Below are 11,490 nucleotides of genomic sequence, written 5' to 3'. Positions count from 1 at the left end.
CTGAAAAATTCACCAAACCTATTCATAGGATTCATAGAAACGTGAGACTTAAGAAGAAGAAGAAGAAACAACTGATATGTGATCGTTTACTTCGACCCAGTCATTCTCATGTCTTCTCTCTCTCCAAAAGAGGGATAGAACCACCATGCCAGTTCCTCCCAAACCCATCAACACCTTCACCATAACTATCATGCTCACCTTCACCTTTTTCCTCCTCTTCTTCTCCGGCTTCCTCCAATTCCCCTCCGCCGCCACCTCTTTCCCTCCCGTCACCCGCTCCATCTCGCCGCAGCCTGCTCAACCCTTCACTGATCTGGTGGGGGCCTTCAGGAAATGGGACTCGCAAGTGGGTTGCGCACGCTTCAAAGAGAAACCAAACGGGGTGCCCTTAAACCAGTCAAAGGTCGCATCTTTGCAGGAGATTGGAAACTGTGCGGGGTTGAAACTGAACCATGTCAGTGTCTTGGTTAAAGGGTGGACTTGGATTCCTGATAACTTGGATAACTTGTATTCGTGCACTTGTGGGTTGAGCTGCTTGTGGTCCAAATCGCCTGTTCTCGCCGACAAGCCTGATGCCTTGCTGTTTGAAACGACCACGCCTCCGGTTCAGGTGGGTTTCTCCTTCTAATGGTTGTTTGGAATGGGTGTGAGTGCAAGTGGATGTACTAGTTTCGTTTGCAAACATTTTTTATTGGAAAACGATAAATGTACTAAGGAAATGAATGATGTTTTATCTGGGTGATAATACCCTGCCATTGCTGAGAGGTCGATTTATGATCCTTGCTTTGTGGTTGTCTCTTTTGAAGCTTGGTTGTCATTTATTATTTTTTTATGAGTGGATCAATAGATAGGGATAATTTCCTACGATCTATCTTGGATTGCTGTTGAAGATTGGATCTTGGAATAGATCTACACATTTGGTGTGTTACAATGCTTACATACAAGGACATGTTAACAATTCACGACTGAATTTTCTAGCTTCGCAAGCCGCATTGAGTGTCACTTAAATTGATCTGATTTTTGGTAGTTATGAGAACATATGAGGAACATTGTTTCATTCTTATTAATCAGAGGAAGTGATTATATTACAATTACAACTCATTATGATTTGAGATTTATTGCCTTGGTGTCTGGTGTAAGAGTGGAAGTCACGGGAAGCTGTGAAAGCAATAACGATATTTATCCTTTTCAGCAGATACTAAATCCATGTCTTGGACTTTTTCTTCCCATTTTAATCTTTGGTCAATAACTTGGATGAAATAACATTGCAATTTGAAAGGTTCTTTCCTTAGTCGTGCCTTCGCATCGCACCTTGAAATAACTTGGTGTTAGAATACGAAGTCTGACGCTATGCAATGAAAATCTAAGACTGAGAATCTAAGATTAATGAGAACACATATCCCAATTATGTTCACTGTTCAATTCTATCACAAATAAACTCTACCCTACTTTGAAACAAACAAGTCTTTCTGTTATCAGATTTTCTAGGCAGGGTTATATGGAAGTTTGACGTGGTTCTTGTATGTAGATTAGGTTAATAGATCTTGAATTTGAAATTTTGTGTGAAACATCAAAAACTATGTTGAAGTCACTTTTTGTTGAACTTAAGCTATAGACATCTGGCAAAATGATTTCCTGGCAAGAACAATTTGCTAGTGTAGGATATGAGGACATCATTTATTCATCATGATTTGGTGTAGTTGTTCAAGAAAATTTCCTAATTGTTTGCTGTGTTGGAATACACTTTATTTGGGAATGTTGGATAGAGGTAAAAGCAGCTAATAATAGCAAAACAGCTCCTTTTCTTCTATACAAAACGGCTACATTTTCTTTTTGTTCCTTTGTGTCTCTACCATTCAGGGGTTAATAATAGCAAGAAGAAGTTCTTCTTGATTCCTTGTACAACTTAACTCACTGCAACTATAGTTGATGGAAAATTCTTTTTGTGATTATATATTTCCTTTAATCAATTTGGGCTGTGGCTGGTTCCATTTTTCTTCAATATTTTTAACTGAGCTTGGTTTTAACTTATAGTTCTATTGTTCTGTTCTCAGGGATCAGATTCAAGTAAGTCAACAACTAAAATGCCTTTTGGTTGAGTTGTTTTAAAAGTATTCTAACTCATGAAACGTGATCCCTCCGTCTCAAAATACAAAATATAAACAAATTATAATATACACGAAACCACGCACAATTTATTTGGTGGTATCATGGTATGTATGTGATAATTATCTACACAGCCATATATAAATGAAGTCATGTATTCCTTTGACTCTTTAGGTGTTTAAAATCTGGTTAAAACATGGTTAAAGTTTCAACTATCTGTTCTGAGTTCTTAGCTTTATACATTGTCTTTGTGGAAGATCTTAATAAGAACTTATTTAAGCAGTTCAAAACATATAATTTGATATTGCATATTGCTTACTTGTTACGGTTTCTCTTTGTACTTCAGAGACACACAGGAGAACCGCTTCGTGTATATATGGATCTTGAAGCTGGTAGAAGAAGATCAGGTCAAGAAGATATATATATTAGTTATCATGCTGAAGATGATGTACAATCAACCTATGCCGGTGCACTCTTTCACAGTGGTCGAAACTATCACGTCTCCAGTGATAAAAACAGAGTAAGTAATTGATCAAGAACACATTATTCAATGACAGATAACAAAAGAGTGATTCATAGCAACCTAACCTCATTTATCATTTGTAGGATATACTTGTTTATTGGTCTTCATCACGTTGTCTTTCTCAAAGGAACGAACTTGCCAAGAAACTCCTGAACTTACTGCCGCATCATTCATTTGGCAAGTGCCTAAATAATGTTGGTGGTCTAGACGCTGCTCTTTCTCTTTATCCCGAATGTGCAAACGATGCCAATGTTACCCCAAAATGGTGGGATCATTTACATTGTGCCATGTCTCACTACAAGTTTGTTCTTGCCATTGAGAACACTTTTACTGAGAGTTATGTAACAGAGAAGTTATTCTATGCCTTGGACTCTGGTGCAGTTCCAATCTATTTTGGTGCACCAAATGTGATGGATTTCGTTCCTCCACATTCAATCATAGATGGTAGAAAATTCAAGTCATTGGAAGAGTTGGCCTCGTATGTGAAGGCAGTTGCTAACGACCCAGTAGCCTATGCAGAATACCATGCATGGAGAAGGTGCGGTGTGTTGGGAAACTATGGAAAAACCCGAGCCATGAGCCTTGACACATTGCCATGCCGGTTATGTGAGGCTGTTAGCAGAAGAGGTGGAAGAAATGCAAGAAGATAGGTTAAGATTTTGGCTCTGCTTCAGAGAAATAGATACATTGGATTTAGGCTTGTTACTTGTATAGAGGCACATTGCTTGTTTGTCTGAGCTAAGTAACATTGAACTATAAAGGAAACAAATTCAGATAGGCTTAGCACACATGATGATGAAAAATAGTATGAATTACATTCCGCTTTGATTAGGTTAATTTATGAACTGATTTTAAAAATAATATATATATATATATATATATATATATATATATATATATATATATATATATATATATGTAAATTGATTAGGTTAATATATTAGAAAAAAACAATGAAAGTATTAAGTTGCAAATAGAAATTATAAATATAATGGAGGAAAAAAGAGAGAAATATGCAACCGTTTTATACAAAATATTTCAAAATAACAGTTATTTCTAACAATCAGTTAATAATTATATCTTTTAAAAATCAGTTAATAATTATATTATTTTTGAAATCAGTTAATAAATGAGAATAAAAATATGTACAGAGAAGTCTCTTATATATCAGTATGGCTATAAAAATAAATATATTTTTTAAAATTTCATTTACAAAACAATCGACAATTTTGTTTTAAAACCAAAAAAAAAAAGAAAACGATAACCTTTAAAATAATTTTAGAAAAAGAAAAGAACAGAGATAGAAGCGGAAGAGGTGACGTGGATGGAGTGACATGACAATGAAGATAGTTGAAAAAGGGTGAAGAATCTACCCGAACGCATGGCATTATATAAGACTGGGTAGCGAATGTGAATTGCTTTCAGAGTATTTAAACATAAGAAAGCCCATTTGATGAGAGTGGCTTTGAAAAGTGCCACAAGGTTTCTTGTGGCGCATCCCGTATCCGATTTGAGTGTGAGGGGTTTTTCACTCTCACAGTCGCATAAATTAACTTCAACCGTTGTTCTTCCTCTCCACTCTCACCGTCCCGCCAAAACCCTCGTTCGAATCGCCACGCCTTCGTTTCGGAGTTGCGGTTGCGCACCAATGTCTACGGTTCAGGTTCGTGACAGAATTGACCTCTCTGATACCGAGAGAAGCATCTTCGATAGGCTTCTCGCCACTCTTCGCCACTTCCACCTCCAAACTCAGCTCCGAGTCGCCGGTGGCTGGGTTCGCGACAAGGTCACACACTTATTAATTTTTAGCCCTAATTCCTTCCTTGTTATTCTTTTTGTCCTCTTTTGATTTGTTCTGTTCTGCAGCTTCTGGGAAAAGAGTGCTATGACATCGATATCGCTCTGGACGATATGATGGGAACTGAGTTTGTGGACAAGGTTAGGGAGTACTTGTTGTCCATCGGCGAAGATGCACAGGGAGTTTGTGTCATTGAGAGGTATTTTTTTTAGTTTATTTTTCCTTTTGTGTTTTCTTTACGGGTCTTGTTGCTGAACAGGGTTGTAATTGTCAAATACTAACTACTAACTGCGTGTTCAATACTCGTTACTGAAGATTATACGGATGAATTGTGAACTGAAATGAAGTAATGACGTGTTTATATATTGTATTAGATAATTGAGGTCTAATTCGAGGAAATCACTGCACGGTTTTCAATTTTTTTTTCTTCCAAACTATTTCGCAGTATGCATAATTAATTTAGTCCTAACATTGTAAGTGAGAAAGTTGAGTTTAATGTTCAGATTTTTAATTTATTGTGTATGGATGTGATTAACTGGAGGACAAGTCAGGAAGCAACTTTACACATTTTTTGTGCAAGTTTGGCAACTTCTCTCTCTCTCTCTCTCTCTCTCTCTCTCTCTCTCTGTGTATAGGTGTTTACTTTTAGTTGCCTTTTTTTGTAAAGCTTTATTTATTATTATCCTTTCTTTTTGCAGCAATCCTGACCAGTCCAAACATTTGGAAACAGCCAGGATGCGTTTGTTTGATATGTGGATTGATTTTGTTAACCTACGTAGTGAAGAATACACTGAGAATAGCCGCATTCCTTCTAAGGTATATAATTGCCCGGTCTTTTGTTTGGAAACAAATTTATCTGTTCTGCTGTGGTTGCATATTTGCATTTTTTTTTTTTGTTTTTTTTCTAAATTTCTTTATTAATTTTTTCTTTGGTTCAGTTTGGTCATTTAAAAGAGACATTTTTCCAATTTCTTTTAAGTTGGAATCGCATTCATGCATTCTCATAATTAGTTAAATTGCTTTAGAAAGTAGACAAATGATTATTGTTAAGGTACAATTAATCTATATGTTGCACTTCTGTTGATATTTAAGAAAATTTTATGGTAAGATGAACATGTATTTGCCATTTGGAGTGTTTGGTTGCCCTTTCCATATCCTTGTCAAATTCAACGGAATAAAGAATGCTTCATGTCTAACAGCAAAGATTTGGAACAGCAGAAGAGGATGCATATAGGAGAGATTTGACAATTAACAGGTATTTCTATGCACTTTTTTAATAAAACCTATCATTAGATAAAACAGAGAAAGAAGTACAAAACTGGGAGAAATTAAAAAAATAAAAATCTGCTTAACTTTTGATCATTTGTGTCTGTATAATGAAACAGTTAATAATTATGCTGGTAAACTTTTTTTTTTCTATATGTTGGTTTGAGTTTTCTTGTCCTTTTGTACTCATTTTACAAGATAGTTTCATTAATTGATTCAGTTGTGCATGGCAGCTTATTCTACAATATCAACACTGACTCAGTTGAAGATTTCACTAAGAGAGGTTAGAATGGATCTTTACTGAACAAGGATTTTGTGAGCTGCTTTTTTGCCCATCTAATAATCTGTTTGACACTTTGCAGGGATCCTGGATCTTAAGTCTGGAAAGATTGTGACACCTTTACCTCCAAAAGCCACATTTCTTGATGACCCATTGCGAGTTCTTCGAGCCATTAGATTTGGTATTTTCTAATTTTCATGATCAATTTAATTTTGTATACCCTCTGAATCTTTTTTCCCTTGCTTTTTGGAAGTTAGAACTTGTTCTCCTGTTATATTGAAGAGACATTTTCATTACTTTTAGGTGCTAGATTTGAATTTACCCTAGATGAAGATCTGAAAGTAGCTGCTGCATGTGACGATGTGAAAGATGCTCTGGCTGCTAAAATTAGCAGAGAGCGCATTGGAACAGAGGTATGTTCTAACTCTTATTTACTCTTGTGTAATTACGTACCTTAGAATGTTATTTTAAAATCTGGAACGCTATTGGTGCTTCATATTATAAGGATGTACTTTTTATTTTTTGTCAGAATTGAAAATATTGCCATTCATTCTCTTTGGTCTATCTCTGTGTTTGTAGATTGATCTTATGATATCCGGAAATCAGCCTGTCAAAGCAATGACTTACATTTGTGATCTGACACTATTTTGGATTGTATTCAGTCTTCCTCCTGAATTTGAACCTGCTATTCCAGATGGATGTAAAAGGTATTGTTTGTAGATAGATTCAAAAAATTGTCTTGCGGGTTGAAAGTGCATAATGATTGCAAATCCATTAAATAATGACTATTTGATTTACATCTTATGTACAGATTAAGAATTGGCTTGATATTGTTACCCCTTTGTCAGAAAACAAAGAAGCAGTTTATAGAAAGATAAGAATCATCGATATTTGTGATGAATTTCACAATTGAAACAGTATACCTTTTGAGATGTGCACAAGTGTATCTACAGTTACGCACGCACTGAAGATATAATTATTTTTTCTTTTTTCTGTCCAACTAGTTATTGAATCCTCACGTATAATATGGATATTTCTATTTAGCCAATATATATAAAAAGGCTTGGGCAGACCTCACTTCATGAGATAGCTATGGCTACTTGGCCCCAAGGGCTGCAGGTTCCCCAATGCAATATGTAAATAAATCTTCCATTAGAAGAAATTTCCAGAGAGGGTAACAGACTAACCATCAAATTAACTCTTCAGAAAAAGATATAAAGGAAATGACAATGTAATGCAAATGTGAATGCACATGCTAAACATAAAGTGAATATCTCTGGTACTGTCCAATCCTGGTGTGAGGGGGGGTGAGGGGGGCGGTCTCCGAGATCTTATGTCAACTATAAATGTGGCTAAAATAAAGCTTATTAAAGCTCGGGTAATCTTGACCTCATGAGCAAGCTTTTGGGGGTTGACTTCAGCCCAGTAAGAGTATTGTGATTTTTATGATGCCATTAATCTTGTTAGGAAAACCTTGTTGAGCTTAGCTAGTATTGGCAATATACAACTAATAGTTGACCTAATTATTTGTATGAAGTAAGTGACTCTGGGTATATTATGTATTATATAGACCGTATATCAATTTGGTATTATTATTGGGAACATACTTTCTCTCATTTCTTTCTTCTCAATGTAAACCTTTTATAATTATGCTTTTTTTTTTACTATTCTCTTGCGTGATATTTCAGTGGTCATGCTGATCAATCATTTTTTAAATTTTTTCCAGGCTTTGCATTTCTTGCTTGGATACTGCTTGGAACCTTGTCGATTTACTTGGAGAGTCAACTTTCACTGTAAGTAATAAATGGAAGAGTGATCTTTGCCTTTTATTCTTTTGTTCCATTTATTTTTTTTGTAGTCAGAGTTGCATGGCTATTCCTGTATAACTTTGTGTTTGTTTAGCAGTGTACTACCTCTAGACTCAAATATAAGCAAAATTAATCATTTTCACTTTGATTAAGAAGAATAAAAGTTGGGTTAGTTTAATATTCTTGTTTAATAAGATAAAGAGGTACTTTTCTAAACTACCCTCCTTTGTATTTATTGAGAAGGATGTTTAGATTTAAAGATAACGGTAATTTTTAATAGTAGTATTCAATAGGACTTAGGGAGTTGATTTTTTTATTTTTAAGCTCACCTAACATTTACTTTTGTCTGTGAGTCCAGAGGAAGTATCTGATATGCTGATACACGTTTTCTCTGTATTTTAGGCTGAACAAAAAAGGTTAGCACTTTGTGCTGCTTTGTTTCTCCCTCTTAGAGATACCACTTACAGAGAAAAGAAAGCAAAGAAGGTACATACCCATTAATTTTTCTATATGCTAGTACTATTTGTGATTTGTCAATATTAAGCTGCAAGTATTTATGAGCTCTGGGATTTCAATTTGGTAGTTGAAACATCTAGGACAATATCTTGTGGTTTTGTATGCCAGTTATCAAAGGTTAATGGAAGAGTTGTTTGTATGCCATCTGTCCCAACTTCCAAACAGTTGGCAGACATTCTAACCAGTTGACTGTTTTAGCCTGATTCTGAATTTCTTGTAAGCAAGTCGAGGGGGAAGGTTGAGGAAGTTGTTAGGATATTTCAGAATAAATGAATCCTAGAACCCTTACAATAGATAAGATTAGTTTTTTTAGTGATTTTATCATTGTCTTTTCTGTTTAGTTGTTCCTGATATACCTTTATATTTTTTTATTTAATTTGAATTGTAGTCTGACTGGTTTGAAAATCTCAAACTAACTCTCCCTATAAATCAAAATCTCTGTAAATCTGAATGAACATGAAATAAAATTATCTTTCTTCTTCTAAACTAGAAAATAAGACAATATTGTGTTAGTGCCTGCATTACAGTTTGCAGGCACTTCTAACTTGAAAAAACATTTAAAAATAATTGTTTGAGTTGAGTTTAGCCAGTCAAGCCTTGATCTAAAATTTAGTTATTGTGTTGGAGCTCCTCAACTTGGACAATGTCTTGCACTGTTGTCTCAACTCCTCATCTTTTGGAGGGTGGAGACTAATATATCAGTTGCATCTGATCATTGTACCATGTGTCTATTCTTGCGATTGTATTTCAAATAAAATGTTGCTTCATAGCCTAATATTGGATTCTAAATTATAGGTTCCTGTTGTCAATCATATTATCCGGGAGTCACTTAAACGAAAAGCTAAGGATGCGGAAATGGTCAGCTTTCATTCCTTTTAGCCTTCTTAAGATCCAAAGATGCATTATAACTTTTATAATTTAAATTATTTTTTGTATTTATTGACTCTTGTTGATAATTTGTATTTATTTGCATTTGTTCCTCAAAATATAGGTGCTTAACTTACACCAAGCATCACATAAATTCTTGTCGTTGTTCCCTTGTCTTACATCTGGTGAGGATGACCAAGTTGTCGATCATGATTGGATGGGAGACTTGGTTGATGTCCCTGTCTATTCTAGAGTCAGGGTACTGACAGGTATAGTTTTCTTGCTGTGCTACCAACCAAGGTTTTTCGTCTGCGGTATGCTGTTTTTTGGATTGTTAGAAATCTAGTATAAAAGCTCTTATGGTCCTTTACCTACCAGCTTAAGTGTTTTGGAATTGTTTGTCCATGACATGACATGGTAATCAGAGTGAACCTCTATGACCAAATGGTCTAGATTTTAATATTTGCCTTTCCCATTCTTCTAGTAAAAGAGTTGTCATTGTTCATAGTTGTTTAATGACAAGTAGCTATTGTTGTCATTAATCTTCATTTATAGTCTTTTCATGCTTACAGTGTGCTGCAGACTAGTTTTTCATGTTTCCGTATGCTGAAGTTTCAATTTTACTATTGGCTTTGCAGTAGAAAGTAGCTAAAGCCTACAACCCATATTTCCTTATATTTATTTTGCAGTCATACTTCTGTACCTTTTTTAGACACGAAAAGTTTTAAATTGTGTCAATAAAAGAAGGAAATAGAAGATTAGGGTTTTCCTTAAAATATCATGGCTGAGTTCAGTGTTGTGATTTTGCATTGTGATTCTTGCCTGCTCTTCCATGTGTTTGTATAGGAAATTAATGTAAGCTATTGTGCTTTATGAATTGTATTTATATAGCTGAACTTTTAATATTTTATTCATTTAGGGTTTCTCTTAAGAGAGCTTAAAGATTTTTGGCGAGTTGCACTGTTGATATCCACTATACTACATCCTATTGACATTGAAGATGGGCCCTCGCAGCTGGACAGAAGAAGAGATCTGTTTAATACTGTGGAGAATGCTATAACCAAACTCGGTGAACATTTTGCTCTTTTGTCTATTTTGTGATGTCTTCAATTTTTAGTTTTTTTCAGTACCTTCTTTTTCTTGTGCTTTATATCTTTCGAAGAAGTCAAATACTTGTTTTCTCAACTATATTCATAAAAAATATCCTGTCATTGTAGAGCATTTGAATTCCATTTTTGTATCATATCTAAACTAGTCAATGTATTCTTTTTATCTGAATAGTTGAGTGTTCATTTGTGTAAATGATCCTTTTCTTATTTTTCCTTTGGATTTGGAATTTGGAAGCTTTCTTCTAGCGTAGCACTTGCCCTGATGCTGCAGGCTTGCAGCAGTTTGAACTAGTGACTGTCTGTTTCAATGAGAATGCCAATGATACTATATTGTGGTAGAAAGTATAGTTTTCGCTAGAAAATTATAAATAAAGAAAAGCTAGGGTAATAGGGGAAAAAAGACAATAACTATTTGCATCCCATGTCCCACGATAGAGTGTGTTTGACGAGAGGTGTGTATATTTGTATGCTGGATACTCAAGTAGTTTTCTATGCCTCAAATTACTGTTTTTAATTAACACATTTTCGTGGATAGCAGGCCTTGAGAGGGTATGGGACGTAAAACAATTGATCAATGGCAAAGATGTCATGAATAACTTAGGGCTTAAAGGAGGGCCTCTTGTAAAGGAGTCGGTAAGTCATTTGTTTGGCTTAATGCATTTTCACTCACTGCCATGAAATTTGAGGTTTTCATTTTCACTTGCAGCTGGATAAAGCAATGGCTTGGCAACTTGCCCATCCATCTGGAACCGCAGAGGATTGCATTGAATGGTTGAGAGAAACCAATTCTAAGCGTGTTAAGTTGCAGTGAGATTGATTGCCTTGAGCGATTGTTTATTCTCTCATTGTTTTGAATTGAGAGAAGCTGCATTCGCTGAAGGAAACTTAGCCAGCTGGCTGGGTGACTTGAGATGATGCAAGGAATACTTCAAACATTCTTTCCTTGAGGTCGCTATGCCACTCGTAACTTTTATAAAGTCTGAAGCAGTTCCTGCTGACTTTTGGGATTTAAATTTACACCCTGGTAAAATGTAATTATTATTTTTTCCGTAACTGCTAGAATTGGTGAAAATATCATAGCCTTGTTTTGGTAGCATGTATCTTGTTCCGTGGTATTTATATTCCTATCAGGAGTCAAGTAACCATTGTATCGTGATAACACTAACCCGAAAGGCTTCATTTTTGATAGAACATAATCACCCACTTTAAGTGCGCAA

The 11,490-nt window shown here is 35.2% G+C and overlaps 2 protein-coding genes across 2 annotated transcripts; both read left to right on the top strand.

Moving 5' to 3' along the window:
- Positions 1-3,417, top strand: FUT13 (fucosyltransferase 13). Its single transcript, XM_028082542.2, has 3 exons — positions 1-610; positions 2,453-2,626; positions 2,713-3,417. The coding sequence occupies exons 1-3, from the start codon at positions 146-148 to the stop codon at positions 3,277-3,279; spliced, it is 1,206 nt and encodes a 401-aa protein (XP_027938343.1). The 5' UTR covers positions 1-145; the 3' UTR covers positions 3,280-3,417.
- Positions 3,418-4,025: 608 nt separating this feature from the next.
- LOC114192798 (Polynucleotide adenylyltransferase family protein) lies at positions 4,026-11,490 on the top strand. Its single transcript, XM_028082616.2, has 15 exons — positions 4,026-4,415; positions 4,496-4,626; positions 5,126-5,243; positions 5,627-5,682; positions 5,927-5,976; positions 6,056-6,154; positions 6,277-6,386; positions 6,553-6,680; positions 7,700-7,766; positions 8,184-8,267; positions 9,093-9,155; positions 9,289-9,433; positions 10,084-10,233; positions 10,812-10,906; positions 10,980-11,490. Exons 1-15 carry the CDS (start codon positions 4,083-4,085, stop codon positions 11,082-11,084), a joined length of 1,734 nt encoding a protein of 577 aa, XP_027938417.1. The 5' UTR covers positions 4,026-4,082; the 3' UTR covers positions 11,085-11,490.

Source organism: Vigna unguiculata, chromosome 7 (assembly GCF_037176805.1).
Source record: "Vigna unguiculata cultivar grain cowpea cultivar isolate G323 ecotype 2 chromosome 7, ASM3717680v1, whole genome shotgun sequence".
Taxonomy (NCBI): Eukaryota; Viridiplantae; Streptophyta; class Magnoliopsida; order Fabales; family Fabaceae; genus Vigna; species Vigna unguiculata.
This window is presented reverse-complemented; position numbering and strand designations above follow the sequence as displayed.

Excerpts from the sequence above, each read along its gene's own strand:
- FUT13 (XM_028082542.2), top strand. The coding sequence starts at position 146 with ATGCCAGTTCCTCCCAAACCCATCAACACCTTCACCATAACTATCATG. Across the intron at positions 611-2,452 it reads CGACCACGCCTCCGGTTCAG|AGACACACAGGAGAACCGCT; the intron begins GTGGGTTTCTCC and ends TTTGTACTTCAG. Across the intron at positions 2,627-2,712 it reads TCTCCAGTGATAAAAACAGA|GATATACTTGTTTATTGGTC; the intron begins GTAAGTAATTGA and ends TATCATTTGTAG.
- LOC114192798 (XM_028082616.2), top strand. The coding sequence starts at position 4,083 with ATGAGAGTGGCTTTGAAAAGTGCCACAAGGTTTCTTGTGGCGCATCCC. Across the intron at positions 6,155-6,276 it reads TCTTCGAGCCATTAGATTTG|GTGCTAGATTTGAATTTACC; the intron begins GTATTTTCTAAT and ends CATTACTTTTAG. Across the intron at positions 10,907-10,979 it reads GGCCTCTTGTAAAGGAGTCG|CTGGATAAAGCAATGGCTTG; the intron begins GTAAGTCATTTG and ends TTTCACTTGCAG.